Source organism: Mixia osmundae, assembly GCF_000708205.1.
Source record: "Mixia osmundae IAM 14324 unplaced genomic scaffold scaffold_16, whole genome shotgun sequence".
NCBI lineage: Eukaryota > Fungi > Basidiomycota > Mixiomycetes > Mixiales > Mixiaceae > Mixia > Mixia osmundae.
In genome coordinates this window covers 137,592-153,130 of record NW_014575548.1, presented here as the reverse complement: position 1 = coordinate 153,130, position 15,539 = coordinate 137,592, and the positions used below count along the sequence as shown (strand labels likewise).

The 15,539-nt window shown below is 54.5% G+C and overlaps 11 protein-coding genes across 11 annotated transcripts; 5 read left to right on the top strand and 6 right to left on the bottom strand.

The window, feature by feature from the left end:
- Positions 1-223: 223 nt before the first annotated feature.
- Positions 224-1,086, bottom strand: L969DRAFT_280679 (uncharacterized protein). Its single transcript, XM_014709374.1, has one exon. It carries the CDS (start codon positions 799-801, stop codon positions 346-348), a length of 456 nt encoding a protein of 151 aa, XP_014564860.1. The 5' UTR covers positions 802-1,086; the 3' UTR covers positions 224-345.
- Positions 1,087-1,093: 7 nt separating this feature from the next.
- On the bottom strand, positions 1,094-1,468 carry L969DRAFT_20514 (uncharacterized protein; the record flags this gene model as incomplete). The annotated part of the gene is made up of 1 exon (XM_014709299.1): positions 1,094-1,468. The coding sequence occupies one exon, from the start codon at positions 1,466-1,468 to the stop codon at positions 1,094-1,096; it is 375 nt and encodes a 124-aa protein (XP_014564785.1).
- Positions 1,469-2,384: 916 nt separating this feature from the next.
- Positions 2,385-2,597, top strand: L969DRAFT_55357 (uncharacterized protein; the record flags this gene model as incomplete). The annotated part of the gene is made up of 1 exon (XM_014709373.1): positions 2,385-2,597. One exon carries the CDS (start codon positions 2,385-2,387, stop codon positions 2,595-2,597), a length of 213 nt encoding a protein of 70 aa, XP_014564859.1.
- On the bottom strand, positions 2,517-3,677 carry L969DRAFT_280948 (uncharacterized protein). Its single transcript, XM_014709372.1, has 2 exons — positions 3,586-3,677; positions 2,517-3,538 (listed from the first exon to the last, which is right to left on the bottom strand). The coding sequence occupies exon 2, from the start codon at positions 3,475-3,477 to the stop codon at positions 2,635-2,637; it is 843 nt and encodes a 280-aa protein (XP_014564858.1). The 5' UTR covers positions 3,478-3,538; positions 3,586-3,677; the 3' UTR covers positions 2,517-2,634.
- On the top strand, positions 3,618-4,686 carry L969DRAFT_281045 (uncharacterized protein). Its single transcript, XM_014709371.1, has 3 exons — positions 3,618-3,870; positions 3,980-4,237; positions 4,286-4,686. Exons 2-3 carry the CDS (start codon positions 4,037-4,039, stop codon positions 4,556-4,558), a joined length of 474 nt encoding a protein of 157 aa, XP_014564857.1. The 5' UTR covers positions 3,618-3,870; positions 3,980-4,036; the 3' UTR covers positions 4,559-4,686.
- Positions 4,687-4,813: 127 nt separating this feature from the next.
- L969DRAFT_55405 (uncharacterized protein) lies at positions 4,814-5,347 on the top strand (the record flags this gene model as incomplete). Its single annotated transcript, XM_014709370.1, has 2 exons — positions 4,814-5,020; positions 5,069-5,347. 2 exons carry the CDS (start codon positions 4,814-4,816, stop codon positions 5,345-5,347), a joined length of 486 nt encoding a protein of 161 aa, XP_014564856.1.
- A 487-nt stretch (positions 5,348-5,834) lies between these two features.
- Positions 5,835-8,979, bottom strand: L969DRAFT_55396 (uncharacterized protein; the record flags this gene model as incomplete). The annotated part of the gene is made up of 11 exons (XM_014709369.1): positions 5,835-5,942; positions 5,993-6,172; positions 6,226-6,569; positions 6,630-6,686; positions 6,808-7,024; positions 7,138-7,167; positions 7,218-7,397; positions 7,452-7,670; positions 8,342-8,371; positions 8,422-8,601; positions 8,656-8,979. 11 exons carry the CDS (start codon positions 8,977-8,979, stop codon positions 5,835-5,837), a joined length of 1,869 nt encoding a protein of 622 aa, XP_014564855.1.
- A 312-nt stretch (positions 8,980-9,291) lies between these two features.
- L969DRAFT_91141 (uncharacterized protein) lies at positions 9,292-10,885 on the top strand. The gene has a single exon (XM_014709368.1). The coding sequence runs from the start codon at positions 9,315-9,317 to the stop codon at positions 10,530-10,532; it is 1,218 nt and encodes a 405-aa protein (XP_014564854.1). The 5' UTR covers positions 9,292-9,314; the 3' UTR covers positions 10,533-10,885.
- L969DRAFT_280703 (uncharacterized protein) lies at positions 10,730-12,070 on the bottom strand. The gene has a single exon (XM_014709367.1). It carries the CDS (start codon positions 11,764-11,766, stop codon positions 10,927-10,929), a length of 840 nt encoding a protein of 279 aa, XP_014564853.1. The 5' UTR covers positions 11,767-12,070; the 3' UTR covers positions 10,730-10,926.
- On the top strand, positions 11,838-13,417 carry L969DRAFT_55397 (uncharacterized protein; the record flags this gene model as incomplete). The annotated part of the gene is made up of 2 exons (XM_014709366.1): positions 11,838-12,509; positions 12,557-13,417. The coding sequence occupies 2 exons, from the start codon at positions 11,838-11,840 to the stop codon at positions 13,415-13,417; spliced, it is 1,533 nt and encodes a 510-aa protein (XP_014564852.1).
- A 14-nt stretch (positions 13,418-13,431) lies between these two features.
- On the bottom strand, positions 13,432-15,538 carry L969DRAFT_20505 (uncharacterized protein; the record flags this gene model as incomplete). The annotated part of the gene is made up of 6 exons (XM_014709298.1): positions 13,432-13,750; positions 13,803-14,730; positions 14,777-14,880; positions 14,927-15,015; positions 15,065-15,432; positions 15,481-15,538. The coding sequence occupies 6 exons, from the start codon at positions 15,536-15,538 to the stop codon at positions 13,432-13,434; spliced, it is 1,866 nt and encodes a 621-aa protein (XP_014564784.1).
- Position 15,539: the final 1 nt, after the last annotated feature.

Here is a 15,539-nt window from a genome sequence, read left to right as displayed (position 1 = left end):
CCTGCTCGTGTTCCAGCAGGACAAAACGCCTACGCTAGTCGACTACACGTTCACGCTCGGTGGAGCAGTGCGTCCGCACTGGAAGCGCCCTAAGTCGTGAAGTGTCTATCTGTCGCCCCTTAATGCAAGTGGGCTGTGACCTTTCGGTACTGCTATTGAAAACGGAGAGCGCTGTGCATGCGAGCGATGCAAAGGAGACAACAATAGCACGAGTGTGNTGCGCAATGGATCCGAGATGCATCGAGGCCCAAACAAGCCATGCAAGCAGTTGACTATGCCGGTTTCCAGTGAGGTCGTTCCGCACCTCCGATCGTGAGAACATATCGCACATCTTCAGGTAACACATCATCTCTCTGGAGTTAAGCGAGGAGAGCGTGATCGATTGCGCGGCCGTTGAAGACGTATGCCAGGTAGAAGGTGAATGAGCGGCCAGATGACAGAACCCTCTGACTGTGAAGGAATTGTAGTCGCGATTGTCAGGCTGAGTCCTGCCGGCGTTGTTGAAAGCAAACGAAGTCTTCGCAGTCGAGGCGGCGAAGCCGTAGAACTGACAAGGCGTAAGCGAAACAGTTTGTAGCAGTTTGGATGACGTTTGTTGCCCCGTTGGCGCCTAAGGCTGAACGACGAATGAATCGGTCTTCCGCAAGTAATTCCGTGACTTCCGATCCGTCTTGGAGCGTATGGCTTGGGCTTGCAATCGCCGAGCTTGGGGCCTGAGCCGCCACGATGCTGTCGCTCTGAGCCGCGCCAGCGGGTTGAGCACCCGAAGGCCCCAAACCCGACAGCAGTCTGCCGGACCATGCGCGCAGAATGGCTTCGTCCGGTTTGATGTATCGGTAGAATGGATGGACCGATCGTAGCCCCTTTTGACGGTCGCGTATGTCTTTCTTGAGTCGGACCCAAGACAACTCGAGCTAGACAGCTCGCTCCGAATAGCCCGGTCTTTCCTCGAAGTAGCCACACGGGGGCTGATCGAATTCGATCTTGAGTCGTTCTGCGGCACGCGGCGACTTAGCGCGTCCGCCACTGCATTATCTTCGCTCGCTATGCAAGTGATCTCCGCTGAGATGCCCAGGCTCCTTTAGAGCATAGATCATTCGCGCAACAGCCTCATGACTGCTGCATCCTTGATCGAACCGGACTTGATCGCCGCTATTACGGCTTGATTGTCGCAGTAAACCATGACACGCTGACCGCGCCAGCGCACACCCCAGAGCCTGAACGCTCTCACGACTGCGTAGATCTCGAGGGCCATGATGCCCTCCTTGATGATCGATTTGGGCGCCAGCTCCGACAAAGTGAGCTCGTCACATACGGCTCCGATGTCTCCGACGCCACTATCGTCGGTCGCTACTGCGATCGGTGCCCTATCATCCGCGATCATTGTATGGCCATTCCAGGTGGGCGCCAGATGCCACCAGAACGATAATATCTCGCCGTACCGCGCGCGGTATTCGCCTTCTAGCATGACTTGATTTGAACGACGTCGCATAATCGTCCAGACGACGAATGAACGCTCGGCTGCGGGGCACGACCTGACAGATGAAATGCAGGTGACCGCTCAATTCCTGAATTTCTTTGAGCGTGGCTGCTTGCCGTCTCTGCCATGTAGACGTCAGTCGCCGCAGCTTCGCCAATTTGTCGTCTGGGACCAACGCGACACCTGTGATCGTGTTGATACGCAGGCCGAGGAAGGTCAAGTCGTGCGTAGGCCCTTCCAGCTTGGCTGCCTTGAGCATCAAGCCGAGCTGCTCTCCAATTTGGAGCGCTCGGTGCGCTACGCCTCGCGCCTCCTCTTCGCTGACCGTACGCGGCAAGACAATCAGGAAGTCGTCCAGATAATGCCGAATCTTTCTTCCCGCTGGCAGCGCACAGCGCTCTAGGATCCAATGGAGTCCTTCAGCAAGCAAGTTGAACGCGTACGGCGCTGATCGCAGCTCGAAGGGCAAACGCGTTGACATGTACTGCTCGCCCCGCCACTCGAACCCGAGCAGATGACGGTCCGCCAGTCGGACCGGCACTTGATGATACGCATCTTCCAGATCGAGCTTGATGAGCCAGCATCCCTTGCCAGTCTCGCGGATGGCCTGAACAGCAGAACCAAAGTCCGCACACTGCATAATCGCCTCTCCGTCTGGAATGCCGTCAGTCACGCTCGTGCCATCATGCGGAAAGGACAGATCGTGAACGATTCTGACTTTATCTAATCCCTCTTTCGTCACCGCGCCCAACGGTGAGGATCTGTACCCTTCAAGCATGTGCGCTTGCTGCACCCTTGAGAGGTGTCCTTTCTTTGCTTGCGCCTTCAATTGCTTGTCCAAAGACTTGCTCTGCCTCATCGCGCTCGCATGATTCTTCTCTGACTTTGACGGCAGAGGACCGCAATGCCCGATCGCTGCGCCATATTAGACGATCTGCTGAATCACTGCTACCAAAGTGCCACCTTCCGGGTAATCTCGCGGGTACGTAAACGAATGCGTCCGAGTTCAGGCTCGAACCCACTCATTCAGCGCGACTGTAGGGTCGCAAGTAGTTTGAACGGGGATCTGCATTATGCCGTGCCGACGGAATCCGGTCAGGCGGTCTACGCTTCTTGAAGAGGCAGGGTTGCCAAGCGTGCGATCCTGCCTGCCTTCAGTCTTTATGCTGATGGCGGTACGCGCAATTGCTCTTTCCGCATCGTCCCCGGTCGCGCTCTTCGAAACATTGGCGGACGAACTGCGGAGCTGCTCGACTGTCGTCCCGAAGTTCCGCGCTCTCAATTGACTTCGCTGTCTCTCCACGAGCCGTTGATCGTTCCGCCACAAGCCTAGCTGTAATAATTTGCGCCGACAGGGGATCTTCGATTTGCCATGTGTCCATCGCTCCCGTGGCCATTTTCGCCTGTTTTCCTGCGAATTGGAGCTCAATGAATTCTGACAGAGCCGTATCGGTCACTCCCATTCCGTGCAGCGCCCAGAGCCAATTGGCGAGCACGGCTTGACCTTTCATTATCGACAGGGCGTGTTTAGGGTAGAAATCCGCCATAGCCACAAAGTAAGTCGACATAGCTCCCATCAGAGCTTGAAGAGGCACCAAAGCGCCGCCAGACTTCTTCTTTGCACAACCTCTGTTGGCGCTGGCGCCGGCGAGTAGAACAAGTTCGCCAAATTCGAGTTGAAAGGAGACAACTTTTGCCAACAATGGCATGGGCACCGACCCTGGCACCCCAGCGGGACGGCGATTGTACGGAGCTGACTTACTCTTAGACTCCACCACAACATTGGGCTTGACGGATGGCGCTGGCAAAGGTGTCCGTTGCTGCTGCTCTGATGGCCCCTGAGTGCTTGGCACCGGTGGTGACGTTGTAAGCTGCGTCACCAAATCTGTGAGCCTAGTCAGCTGCTCGCTGACCGTCGCCATCGCAGCCTCTTGTCGTGACAGTCTTGTCTCTTGGTCTTCTGCCGTTTTCGCCCGCGTGGCAGAAGCGGTAGCCATTGAGTAAACTTTTCTTGCGGGTTCTAGTAGTACAAACAGCAATAAAAAAGACCACGAGCGTCTTAGGGTGGATCAGATCACCATTGTATAGCTGAGCGGCATTGATACCTTGGAGTGGATCAGATCACCATTCTATAGCTGAGCGCGAGCGAGCAAACGCGCTCGCCAAGAGATTGCCATGTGGCGCCGGGCAACAACCCTACCCGGCTGCTCGACTCTGCTTTCTTCTGACTTCTTCCTCAAATACACCTTCGAGCCCCAGAGCATCTTCTTCGCTGAGATGCACGCCTTTGCGCGCGATGGCAAGCCGCCTTACTTTGACTATACGCTCTCGAGCGGCAGCGTAGTCCGCAAGCATTGGCTGTGCAATCAATAGAAAAATCACTGAACAGTGTCAGTGATTGCTACAGTCTTGTATCATGTGCACTAGTAACGCCTTCTGACTACTCTAATTTCACTGTCGCAAACTGGATTGCCACGCGTTACCGTCACCGTCGCGAAGCGGGTCACTCACTTCCTGACTGTATCTCTCCTGCTTCTGCGCAACCCATCGATAAAGATGCTTCTCGCTACGACAGCCATCGCGATCGTATCGTGTGCATTGACGCTCGCTGCACCTACGTCGTCGGACATCCGTGCCGTCAAGAACCCGCCCTGTGCCTATAACGACGTTGCCCACCTTCGTATCACAGACAGTAGAAAACCGCTGGATGTGGACATCACATGGTGCAGTGCTTGGGCTCCTTCTCCGCTGGGCAATGTATGTCAAACGCTTCGGACATGCTATTGACCAACCGGTGACTTTCAGATCCACAACTTTGGTGCATCGACGCCCAAGACGACGTTCAAGTTCGACGACGGCGGAGCGCCTTTACCCGGCGGGGAAACTTTCGAGACGTATGCTGTCCAGGGAGAAAGCGCGCCGAATCATCCGTTCTGGTTCCTGATCTCCTACATCCTCAAGGGTCGGGCGGTCAAGGCTGTCAATCTACGTGTCTTCCAGCCTGACGGAACTCTCACGGGGGTCAGTTATACGTTCACGCTCGGCGGAGTCGTACAATCGCACTATAAGCAACCCTAGCATGCTCGTTACATTTGGCAGTTGCAGGTCTCGCGCGATCGTGTCTCGTCGACGATCGATTGCTGCTCGTTCAGATGCGATGTTATTGTCATAATCACTGAGGGGCGACCGGCTATTCGACGTTGCGCCATGGAAGTCTACTTCGTCCGTAACTCTCCGCCTGCCATCGCACGATCATCTCCATTGCGATGGGCGATGAAACCCTGACCGTAACCTTCTCGTTCTGGCCAAAGAAACAGTGAAGCGACTTCGAAGATGCTATTTGCTACCACAGTCATCGCCATCGTATCATGCGCAAGCGTCCTGACGCTCGCATCACCGACGTCGTCGGCCGACAATGCTCTCGAGAGACGATCGTGTCCTGAAAGCGACGTTGCCCACCTTCAAATCACGGATAGCAGAACGTCGCTCGATGTGGACCTGACATGGTGCAGTGCTTGGGCTCCGTCTCCGCAGGGCAACGTACGTCAGAATCTTCCCATGTGCCAATGAATAACCGTTCACTCGCAGTTTGTCAACTTTGCTGCCTCAACGCCCAAGACTGTCTTCAAGTTTATGAAGGCTGGAAAGACTATACCCCACGGCAAACCTTTCGATGAATACTCTATCAAAGGAGAGACTGCGCCGAATAAGCCTTTCTCGTACCTGCTCTCGTATATCTACCAAGGCCAAACGGTCGAGGAAGTTTTCCTGGTCGTGTTCCAGCAGGACAAAACTCCTACGCTAGTCGACTACACGTTCACGCTCGGTGGAGCAGTGCGTCCGCACTTCAAGCTTCCTAAGTCGTGAAATGTCTGCCTGTCGCCCCTTGATGCAAGTGGGCTGTGACCTTTCGGTACTGCGATTGATCACGGAGAGCGCTGTGTATGCGAGCGATGCAAAAAGTCTGTAGCAGCTTGGATGACGCACATCCCCTTGTTTTGATGGCGCCCAAGCGTTGCACCATGTCAAATCAAGAATGAGCGCTTTGCTGCTGTCCGTCACTCGCAGCTGCGCAACATCGTTGTAAGGACATGAGGATTTCTCGAGCGCATGTCGTCCGAGGCTTGCCGGCGCAGCAAGCGTCAACAGGCTTGTCGAGAGCGCTATGAGGATGGCTGCTGTTACTTTCCTGACCATTGGTCAACTGTGCGCTCGTATGTCGAGGAGAGGTGCCGGTGAGGGATTGTCGAGATACGTTGCGATGACGATTGATGGGAATGAAGCCCTGAATATTTGTGACAACAGCGAGACGTGATGAGTTGCACACTTGCATGCATTTGTCCGAACAATTCGGCTAGCCGAGCTTTGTGATGGGTCCGCTGTAGTGGTCACGTACGACTGTTCCGATTTGGACCCAATAGGCCAAGGTCCTGTAAGGTCCTATGCCAAAATAAAAGTCGTACTGCACAGCCCGTCAGGGTTATGCAAAGGCGGCACACGAGCATCATTTACCACTTGGACCTTGAAGATAGACGTTTCGCGATAGAGCAGGTCTAGCTTGTACCAAAATTGAGTGCCATAATGATCGGCTCCCACGATCTGGAAAGTATTTGTCGAGAAGCCGTCAGCCGTGCCTGGTCCGACCCAGTAGAAGTGAGTGTTCGGTGTGCTGGCTGCGAACAAGTGCCAGGCCTGTGCGTTGGCACAGTCTGAGCGCCGGATCAGTGGAAAGAAGTCGGAATGACCTGAGCTCCCTGGGATACGACGGCGGTGCAAAACTGCATGGTCACGACTGGTCTACTGCCTTGGGCGGGCGCTACCGAGATCGTGGTGAGATCGGTGGGAGGACATGTATCACGTTCAGCAAGCCGTGCGTTCGAGTTGGTAGCACCGGGCAACGCAAAAGCTATTGCTGCGAGCGCAGCTGAACCGAGGACTGCCTCAAACCTGATCATCTTTATTGGCCATGGTCTACTCAGCAAGCGCGAGAGGGTGATGGGCGATGCAGCACGGTTACAGAGAGGGAACCTGCGACGTGCCTGTGGGACAGCGGATTTTGTAAAGTCGCCCGCACGACCTTGCGACGTGTCTGCTCAGACGAAATCTATGTACGTCTGGCGAGGATTCGTAGCTGCCATGCGTTACGTACGTCCGCTGAAGATATATGCCAGACAGAAGGAGAAATGATTGTCCAGCTCCGACTTGACTGTGTGAGAAGTGTGTGATCGCAATACTAGACTGTGTCTTGTCGTCGCACTCTGTCAAGTCAAGGATCAGTGCTTTATTGCTGAATGCCATTCAGAGGTGTGCAATATCGCTGTAAGGACACGAGAAGTTGCCGAGCGCATATCGTTCGAGAATTGTGGGGCCAGCAAGCCCGTACAGGCTTATCGAGAGCGCTCTGAAGAGTACTGCCGACGAATTTCTCGGCCTTGTTCCGCGGGGCGCGACCGGCGAGGAAGTATGAGAACACATTGCGATGACAACCGAATCGCCCACAGTTGTGAGGATTGGCGACAGCATCGCAACTTCATGATCTGCGAGCTGCAAATTTGCATGCAATTGGTCGAAGGATCAGGCTAGCCGAGCGTTGCAATAGGTCCGCTGTAGTGATCTCGCACGACTGTTCCGATTCGGACCCAATAGCTCAAGCTGACGTAAGGTACCACGCCCAAGTAGAACTTGTACTGCACGATTCGTCAGCGTTATACAGCTGTGGCAAAGCAACATCAGATACAATTTGGACTTTCCAAATTGAGCGGTCGCGGTAGAGCAGATCTAGCTGATACGAGAATCGAGTGCCATCGTGATCAGTTCCCTGGATTTGAAAGGTGTTTGTCGAGAAACCGTCAGCTGTGCCTGCTCCGCCCCAATTGAAGTGCGTGTCCGGTGTGCTGGCTGCGAACAAGTGCCAGGCCTATGCATTGGCTTAGTCTGAGCGCCAAAGCAGGTGAGGATGAACCTGACTGACTTGAGATCCCTGAGGTACGACAGCGATGCAAAACTGCATCGTAAGCACGGGTGCGCTACCTTTGGCAGGCGCGATCGAGATCGTAGTGAGATCGTCGGAAGGACATGTATCACGCTTGACGAGCTCTGCATCCGAGTCGATAGCGCTGGGCAATGCAAAGGTTACTGCTACAAGTGCAGCTAGGCTCAGTGCGATCTTGATGATGGCCATCTCCTTTGACTGTGGTCGAGCTGACGAGTATTAGAAGGTGATTGGCGATGCAGCACGGTTACAGAGAGGGCGGCGTGCCTGTGGAACAGCGGAGATTGCAAAGTCGCCCGCACGACCTTGCGACGTGTCTGCTCAGATGATTTTTTGAATTCATGTACGTCTGGCGAGGATTCGTAGCTGCCATGCGTTACATACGCAAGCGATGTCGTGGGATCAGTGCTAGTGCGACTGTGTTTTCGATGACCTCGAGGTGCATTGTAGACCAGAGTGATGGCAGCAGCTCGTGAGGCCGGACTCCAGTGCGATCATTCCACATAACCGATCGTGAAGCGTATCGCACATCTTTAAGTCATACATCGTCTCGCTTTCAAACGGCCATGCGAGCATGACTGATCGTACATGCGCTCCGCTGAAGATTCATGCCAGGTAGATCGAGCTAAAGTTGTCCAGCTCCGCTTTGACTGTGTAAGAAAGGTGTGACCGCAATACTAGACTGTGTCTTATCGTCGCACTATGGCCCGCAGCTGTGAAGATTGGTGACAGCATCGAAACTTCATGATCTGCGAGCTGCAATTTTGCATGCAATTGGTCGAAGGATCAGGCTAGCCGAGCGTTTTAATAGGTCCGCTGTAGTGATCTCGCACGACTGTTCCGATTCGGACCCAATAGCTCAAGCTGACGTAAGGTACCAAGCGCAAGTAGAAATCGTGCTGCACGATTCGTCAGGGTTATACAGATGTGGCAAAGAAACATCACATACAATTTGGACTTTCAAAATTGAGCGGCCGCGGTAGAGCAGATCTAGCCGAAATAGGAACCAAGTGCCATCGTGGTCAAGTCCCTGGATCTGAAAGGTGTTTGTCGAGAAACCGTCAGCCGTTCCTGCTCCGCCCCAATTGAAGTGGGTATTCGGTGTGCTGGCTGCGAACAAGTGCCAGGCCTATGCATTGGCTTAGTCTGAGCGCCAAAGCAGGTGAGGATGAACCTGACTGACTTGAGATCCCTGAGGTACGACAGCGATGCAAAACTGCATCGTAAGCACGGGTGCGCTACCTTTGGCAGGCGCGATCGAGATCGTAGTGAGATCGTCGGAAGGACATGTATCACGCTTGACGAGCTCTGCATCCGAGTCGATAGCGCCGGGCAATGCAAAAGCTACTGCTACAAGTGCAGCTAGGCTCAGTGCGATTTTGATGATGGCCATCTTCTTTGACTGTGGTCTAGCTGGCGAGGGTAAGTAGGTGGCGGGCGATGCAGTAGGGTTACGGCGAGGAGACTCGCGACTCTTTAGCAAACTGCGGAGATGACTTTGCGACATGTTTACCCGGTGCAATTCCGTTGCTCGGCGGGCGAGATAGTCGTGCGCAGCGAGTACTGCAGCGAATCGTCGTGACTGTAACGTTGCACACTAACTCGCCCAAAAGTCAGAGATATGAGAGACGGCAGCATTGTCTGGGATTGATCATCGTCACACTTGACGTGTGATCTGTTGTGCCACTTTACCGATTCGGCCAAATGGTCATTGCTACCGCGTCGTTGCATCGTAGTCAGGTTGTGTTGTCGCGCTATGCATCACCATCGACCTTCGATGCTGAGGCGATCATCATCGCGTCGTTTAATGCGCGTAATGCACTGATTGACCTCCTTAATTCGATGCGGGCAGTGCTCTTCTTTGGCTCATTCGGCTTAGTTTCGGCAACCCAGACGGTCTTCAGCGCCCAGTCTGATCCATCACTCCGAGTTGGCATCATTGGCGCAGGCGCAGGAGGCTCATCCGCTGCGTTCTTCCTGCGTGAATTAGCAAAACGCGACAAGGATGTTGACATCGACATCCACCTGTACGAACGCTCCGGCTACATCGGCGGTCGTTCCACGACTGTAAAACTCCCATCGCAATTCGGCAGTGTCTCTATCGAGCTTGGCGCATCCGTCTTTGTGGATGCGAACCGGAATCTCGTCAAGGCTGCATCTGAATTTGGCTTGCTGCTGCAAGATGGCCATGGCTCAGAGGCAGACACAGGCATGGCAATATGGGACGGTGCGACCTTTCGCTACCGACAGAAACAAGGCAGCTATGGCTGGCTCGACAATGTCAAGCTCGTATGGCAATATGGCCGTTCGCCTTTTCGTGCGCATTCGATCATTCAACGGACAATCCAGCGCTTTCTCGGACTCTATCAGGACCACCAACCCCGACGCAATGTCTCGGACTTTGTGGCAGCATTGAGTGACAGTGTGGATCTCACCAAGATCTCATCCGAACGATTTCAGCTCGACAATGGCGTGGGACAGGGCTTCATTGATGACTTGGCCGGCGCTGCCTCGCGGGTCAACTATGGTCAGAATCCACTAGAGATGCATGCGCTCGGCGGAATGGTATCGATGGCTGCATCCGGCACGCACAGCGTCGTCGGCGGGAACTGGCAGATCTTTGAAGGCTTTGTGAACCGAAGCGGCGCAAGGGTCCATCTCAGTACGACAGTCGAACGTTTGACACGGCTCGATGATGGCAAATGGCTCCTGATGGCGTCTGGCGACAGCGGCGAGACTAGCTCGTCTGTCTTTGATGTCATCTTACTGGCTGCGCCCGCTGCTCAAACTACCATCGAGATTGTCAATTCGCATGCAATGTCGAGGATACCTCAGCAAGACTATGTACCGCTTCACGTCAAGCTGCTCGTGACGAACGCATCCACGCCTCTACCTTCCTTCTTCGGCCTGACCGATCCTCAAGAAACGCCAAAGACGACTTTGTCGACTTTTGCATACGCCAACAGGGATCAAGTGAAGAGGCCCAAGTTCAGTTCGCTGTCTTATCTGCGCCAGCTTCTCGACGATCAGTGGGTCATTAAGAGTGCGTTGCGCCAATAGGAAAGAGAAGCGGGCTGACTGGCGCGCTGCAGTCTTTTCGGAGGCGCCCTTTGCACTAGATGAAGCTTTTGCAGCTCGGGATGTGCTCTGGTCGTATGACAAACGCTGGCTTGCCTATCCCTACTTGCGACCGAACCCCGACCTGGCACCCATCGAGCTCGATCGCGGTCTGTACTACCTCAATGCTTTCGAGCCTCTCATCAGCACGATGGGTCAGTCGGCCGCTTTTGCATGCTATCGAGCTGACTGCGAGCGAGCAGAGACGGCAACGGTAGCATCATGGAATGCCGTCGCCCTGGTCGCGCAAGACTTTCTCGATCTCTGTCCGCGCTGCACTTGGGCAGAATCGCCCTGCTAGCCTGTCTGCTGCCCTCCATTGTTGTTGTTGTTGCTCTCAATTTGCACGCATGCGAAACCAGAAACCGATAGACGCTGCCCAGCCCGGTTGGGCTGAATCTGTGGAGATGGTCTCGACACGATGCCAAAACCCTCTAGGTAGAAGGAGAGTGTCGCCGGGAGCGAGTACGCATGTCTGCGCTGCGTTCAGGATCTCTTGTGCGTACTTTTGTGAAGGACTGGCAGCCGATAGCGCGAGCTTGCCGCTGCTGATGTCGAAATCGACGCTGGATGTATTCTTTTGCTGTTCGGACGATCTGAGTAGATGCGAAAGTCGCTTTGGCAAGATGGTGAAATGCTTGAGCGCCCGGCAGGCTTCTTTGAGCTCAAATAGATTGTCATAAGGGTCATGGTGAAGCGGCGTGATGGCGCTCGTTGGACCGACGAAGAACGAGGCGCGATATAGGTCAGCCTGTTGAACGTCGAGAGCTTCTTGCAGCCATGGTGGTGTTGTGACTTTCTCTTTGAGGGCGGGCATGGCTTCCAGACCCGGCCACTGTGCAAGATAAACCGCTTTGTCGCCGAACTGTCCTTTGCCCGCGTCTAGCAACTCCATGTACGTGCCCAGTGGGATCTCAACCTTGTCGAAGGATTCTGGTTGGTCGTATCGGCCTATCTCGACTTCGGCTAGCGTGTTGCTTTTCCGCAGCAGGTCGAAGAGCTCTCGCGATGACTTGGCCCCTTCACGCGTAAAATGGATCGGCTGGGCGTCCGACTGCGCTAAGTAGCTGACTAGCGCACCCTGACGCTGCCATCCAACGTCGTCGTACCGTCTGCATGCTACCGTTGAGACGAGTCGCCGAAGCTTGACGGTCTTGATGCGGCGCAGCTGCGTCATCGTGCCCCATCAAGGAGAGTCTCAGCAGCAGCGACGCGTCCTTTACGACGTCACCTCTCGTCCTGCAAAACATGGGCTTTCTCGGCAGCGCATCAAGCTCAACGCTGGCGACACAAGCATCTGAGCCCGTCTCCGAGCCGACGCCCACGTCTGTGCCCTTGCCGAAGCCGCGCAAGCTTTTGAAAAGGACTCCAAGCGCACGGTCGACCACTTCGAAAGAAAGCTCGACGCCCGCTCCACCCAGACCGGCTGTGAGACCGGGTAGCATCATGGCAGGACCATCCTCGCCCTCTGCATCTGTCGGCACACGCGCCTCTGACCTCAATTGGGGGGGTCTGTACAGTGCGCCTCGCGTCGTGGTGACGCGCCAGGACCTACGCAACTCGCTCGAAGCCTATGAAGATCTACTCAAGTCGGCCAAAGCCTTTAGAAATGCGATGCGACAGCTAGCCACTGCGTCTGCAGCTTTCGCTTCGGCTTTAGAAACGTGCGCGAGACAGAAAGGCGCGAGGTGTCAGAGGGAGGCAAAAGAACCGAGCCGGCACCCCAGCGCAAGTGTTGCTCAAGCGCTCGGGCTACACGTCGCTCCACAGAGCTCGAATGCGAGCTCAAGGACAGGCGGCCGGACCCCTCCAGATCTGACTTTGCAGCCAGACGAGCTTGAAGATGAGCGCGCAGCCAGCGATAGACTCTACGCCGCCAGCGGCCTGCATCACCTCATGAGCAACCACGATCAGGTTTTGGTCAGTCTACGCGAGCGTGTCGGTGGAAAAGGCTGATGACGCAGCAGTCGGACAACTTTTACAAGAATTTCGAGATACCCTTGCTGGAAAGCTTTGATGCCTACCGTGTCGAAGTCGTCGATCGACAGGCATCATACGAGAAAGCGCTGGCAGATAAGAGCAAACGCATTCGCGAGACAGAGGCGGAGAACATGAAAGCCGGTCGCAAGCGTCAACGCGATCTGGCGCAGTTTCGTCGTGCTCTGCAAGAGCTACAGTCTCAAGTGGACGATCTCGATAGACTCAAAGCCGAGCATTACACTGAAGTACTCGAAGCGGAGCAGACGGTCTGGAGCTTCGTAGCCAATCGCGTCGCTCTAGTCGTCAAGACAGAAGTCGACACATTTGACAAATTTGCGAGCAAGGGTACATCAGACACTGTCCTCGCTTCGATGTGCGACACCCATCCCGATCCCTTTGAGTCATATGCGCAGAATGAGCCTGCCATCTTTTCAATACTACACCCATTGAATTCGCAGATGGCATTGCCGAGGCTTAATTCGAGCACGATCTCTACTCCGCAGCGACAAGCGAGTAACACATCGGGCGAATGGTCAGTGCCTACATCGCCGAACGGATCTACGCCGCGCCGACCCTCAATGCGGGTCACTGCAAAATCACAGTCGACGACGGGAATCAGTCAAGATGCAGAGACACCGACGAAAATGGTCGCATCGACAACAGAAGCTGCAAGCATGCTGAGCGCAATAGATGAACGAGAATCACGGCCCTCTTCACCCGAACAGCGTCGTTTCTCGAGCAGTCAATATAGTATAGATCGTTTCGAGACGCCTCTGCCTGAAGACTCAACAGACAGTAGGACAGAAGAGGAGCAGGAGCGGTCAGGCGAAGAAGTACAAGCAATCTAATTCTGCAATCATGTCTAGTAATTGAGCAGGTGTGAAAAGGGTCCTGCAAAGGGTAAATGTTGTATTTGCTTCCTGTCGAACGTGCCACTCTGTGCATAGCGTGACTCTGCAAAGTCTGCAAGCCAAATGAGAAAGAGTACGATTGCTCCCGGCAAAGCGTAATTGAGCAGGAATGATTCGATGACGAGTGTCATGGGTGGTACAACCTTGTCCAAACTCTTCAGTGATCGACCTTGGCTGGGCTTGTCGGCGAGATCGATCTGAAGCTCCTCCAGGACTTGCTGGCTCGTAATCTTGGAGCCGCAGACAACAACAGGCACGCCAGTTCCAGGACTACAGAGAGCAACAGCGTCAGCTGATGCGATCATATCAGGAAGCAACCTACTGAGTACTAGCGCCGACGAAATGAAGTCTATCGATCGTGTCGTGCTTAGTACGGGGCCTGAAAGCAAGAACTTGGAAAATCGAATGCGACAGTCCCAAGATTGAACCTTGATGCAGATTGAGATTCGCTTGCCATGTGAGTGGTGTATGGGAGAGCTCTGTCCCAATGAGCGCTGAAAAGTCTTTGCCTTCCGGTATCACGCTCTTCTGTCCAGACGCTGCAGCCAGCTTATTGAGCTTGTCCGTCAAGCCAGCAATGACATGCGCTCGTGCTCGAGCAACGATGGCGTCCCAGTCTTGACTCTTGCGATGCGTTGCGCCGCCGCCTTCTGTCTCTACCTTGAGTGCGCCAGAATCACCAGTCAAGTGACCCACTGGCACAAGGACGACCATCGTATCTCTGCCTTCGGGAGCTGCAGTGGGATCTACGCGGCTCGGTACGTTGACGTAGAAGCTGGGCTCGTCCGGCAAGCTGTGATCTTGGAAGATCCGATCGAACGAGCCTTTGAAATTTTCGGCAAGGAAGATCTGATGGGTTACCAGTTGATCGACTTTACGATTCAGTCCCCAGTAGAAGGAAATGGATGAGCAGGTGTGTGCCTGCTTGGTGAGGTTCTTTGCGTATTGCGTAGGTGGCAGCAAATTGTTGTAAGCATACACGAGATCGGCATTACAGATGACGAGATCGGCTGTGAGCGTCTCGTCTGTTGCCAGCACGACGCCTTTCGCAGTCTTGCCGTCGTCACTCAGCTTGATCGACCCGACCGGTGTGTTGTACAAAATCTTGACGCCGAATTTGGTCTTTGCTAATTGCTCGACGGCTCTGACGAAGCTGAAGAATCCGCCGACGGGATACCAGATCCCTTGAGCAAGTTCAGTGTATTGTAGCAGGTTGTAAGTTGCGGGCGCGTTGAAAGGTGACATCCCGACTGCGCCACGATCAGCTACGCACAACGAAGACCCAATCCGACTGACGGTACATCGAGGAGAATGTGAAGGCGCGCCTCAGCCGGTCTGTCCAGAAGTAGTTGGAAGCTCGTCGGTACAGATTGTCAAAGACGTGGAGTTTGATCGCCATACTGTTCTTGCTGTCAGCTTGGCTACGTCTGTGACCAAAGACCTTACACCAAATAGTGCGGCCTGATCATCGACTGATAGCTGACGTAGTTCGCATGCAAGACCTGCCTCAGCGAGTCTTCGTAGTGCACATGACTCTGCGTGCGTAGGCTCTCAGCCTCGCTGCCGAGACTCAGAAGTACCGACACTTGCCTCTCTCATGAACGCCAGGAATCTATGCCAGCCGTCTTTGCCCTCCCATTTCTCGACCTCCTGCTTCATTTGAGCCATGTCGGTACTGAGCGTGACCGTCTCGTCGTCGTGATAGTACACCTTGTAATTAGGCTCGCATTTCTTGAGCGTGTAATGCTCCGAGACCGACTCGCCTAGATCGTCGAAGAGCTCCTCGAAGACTTCTGGCATGAGGTAGAAACTTGGTCCTACATCGAACCGGTGCCCGTCTGCATGTAGAAGAGAGCATCGTCCTCCGACGGTATCGTTCTTCTCGATGACGGTCACATCGACGCCAGCTTTGCCGAGTCGAGCGGCCGTACAGATTCCGCCGACTCCTCCACCTGCTCGCGATATCAGCTTCGATGAGGGCAGACTAGAAGACTGCATACCAATGATGATGACCTTCTTGGCAGGCATCGCCTCTCGTTTGCTCCTCGGGACGTTCATC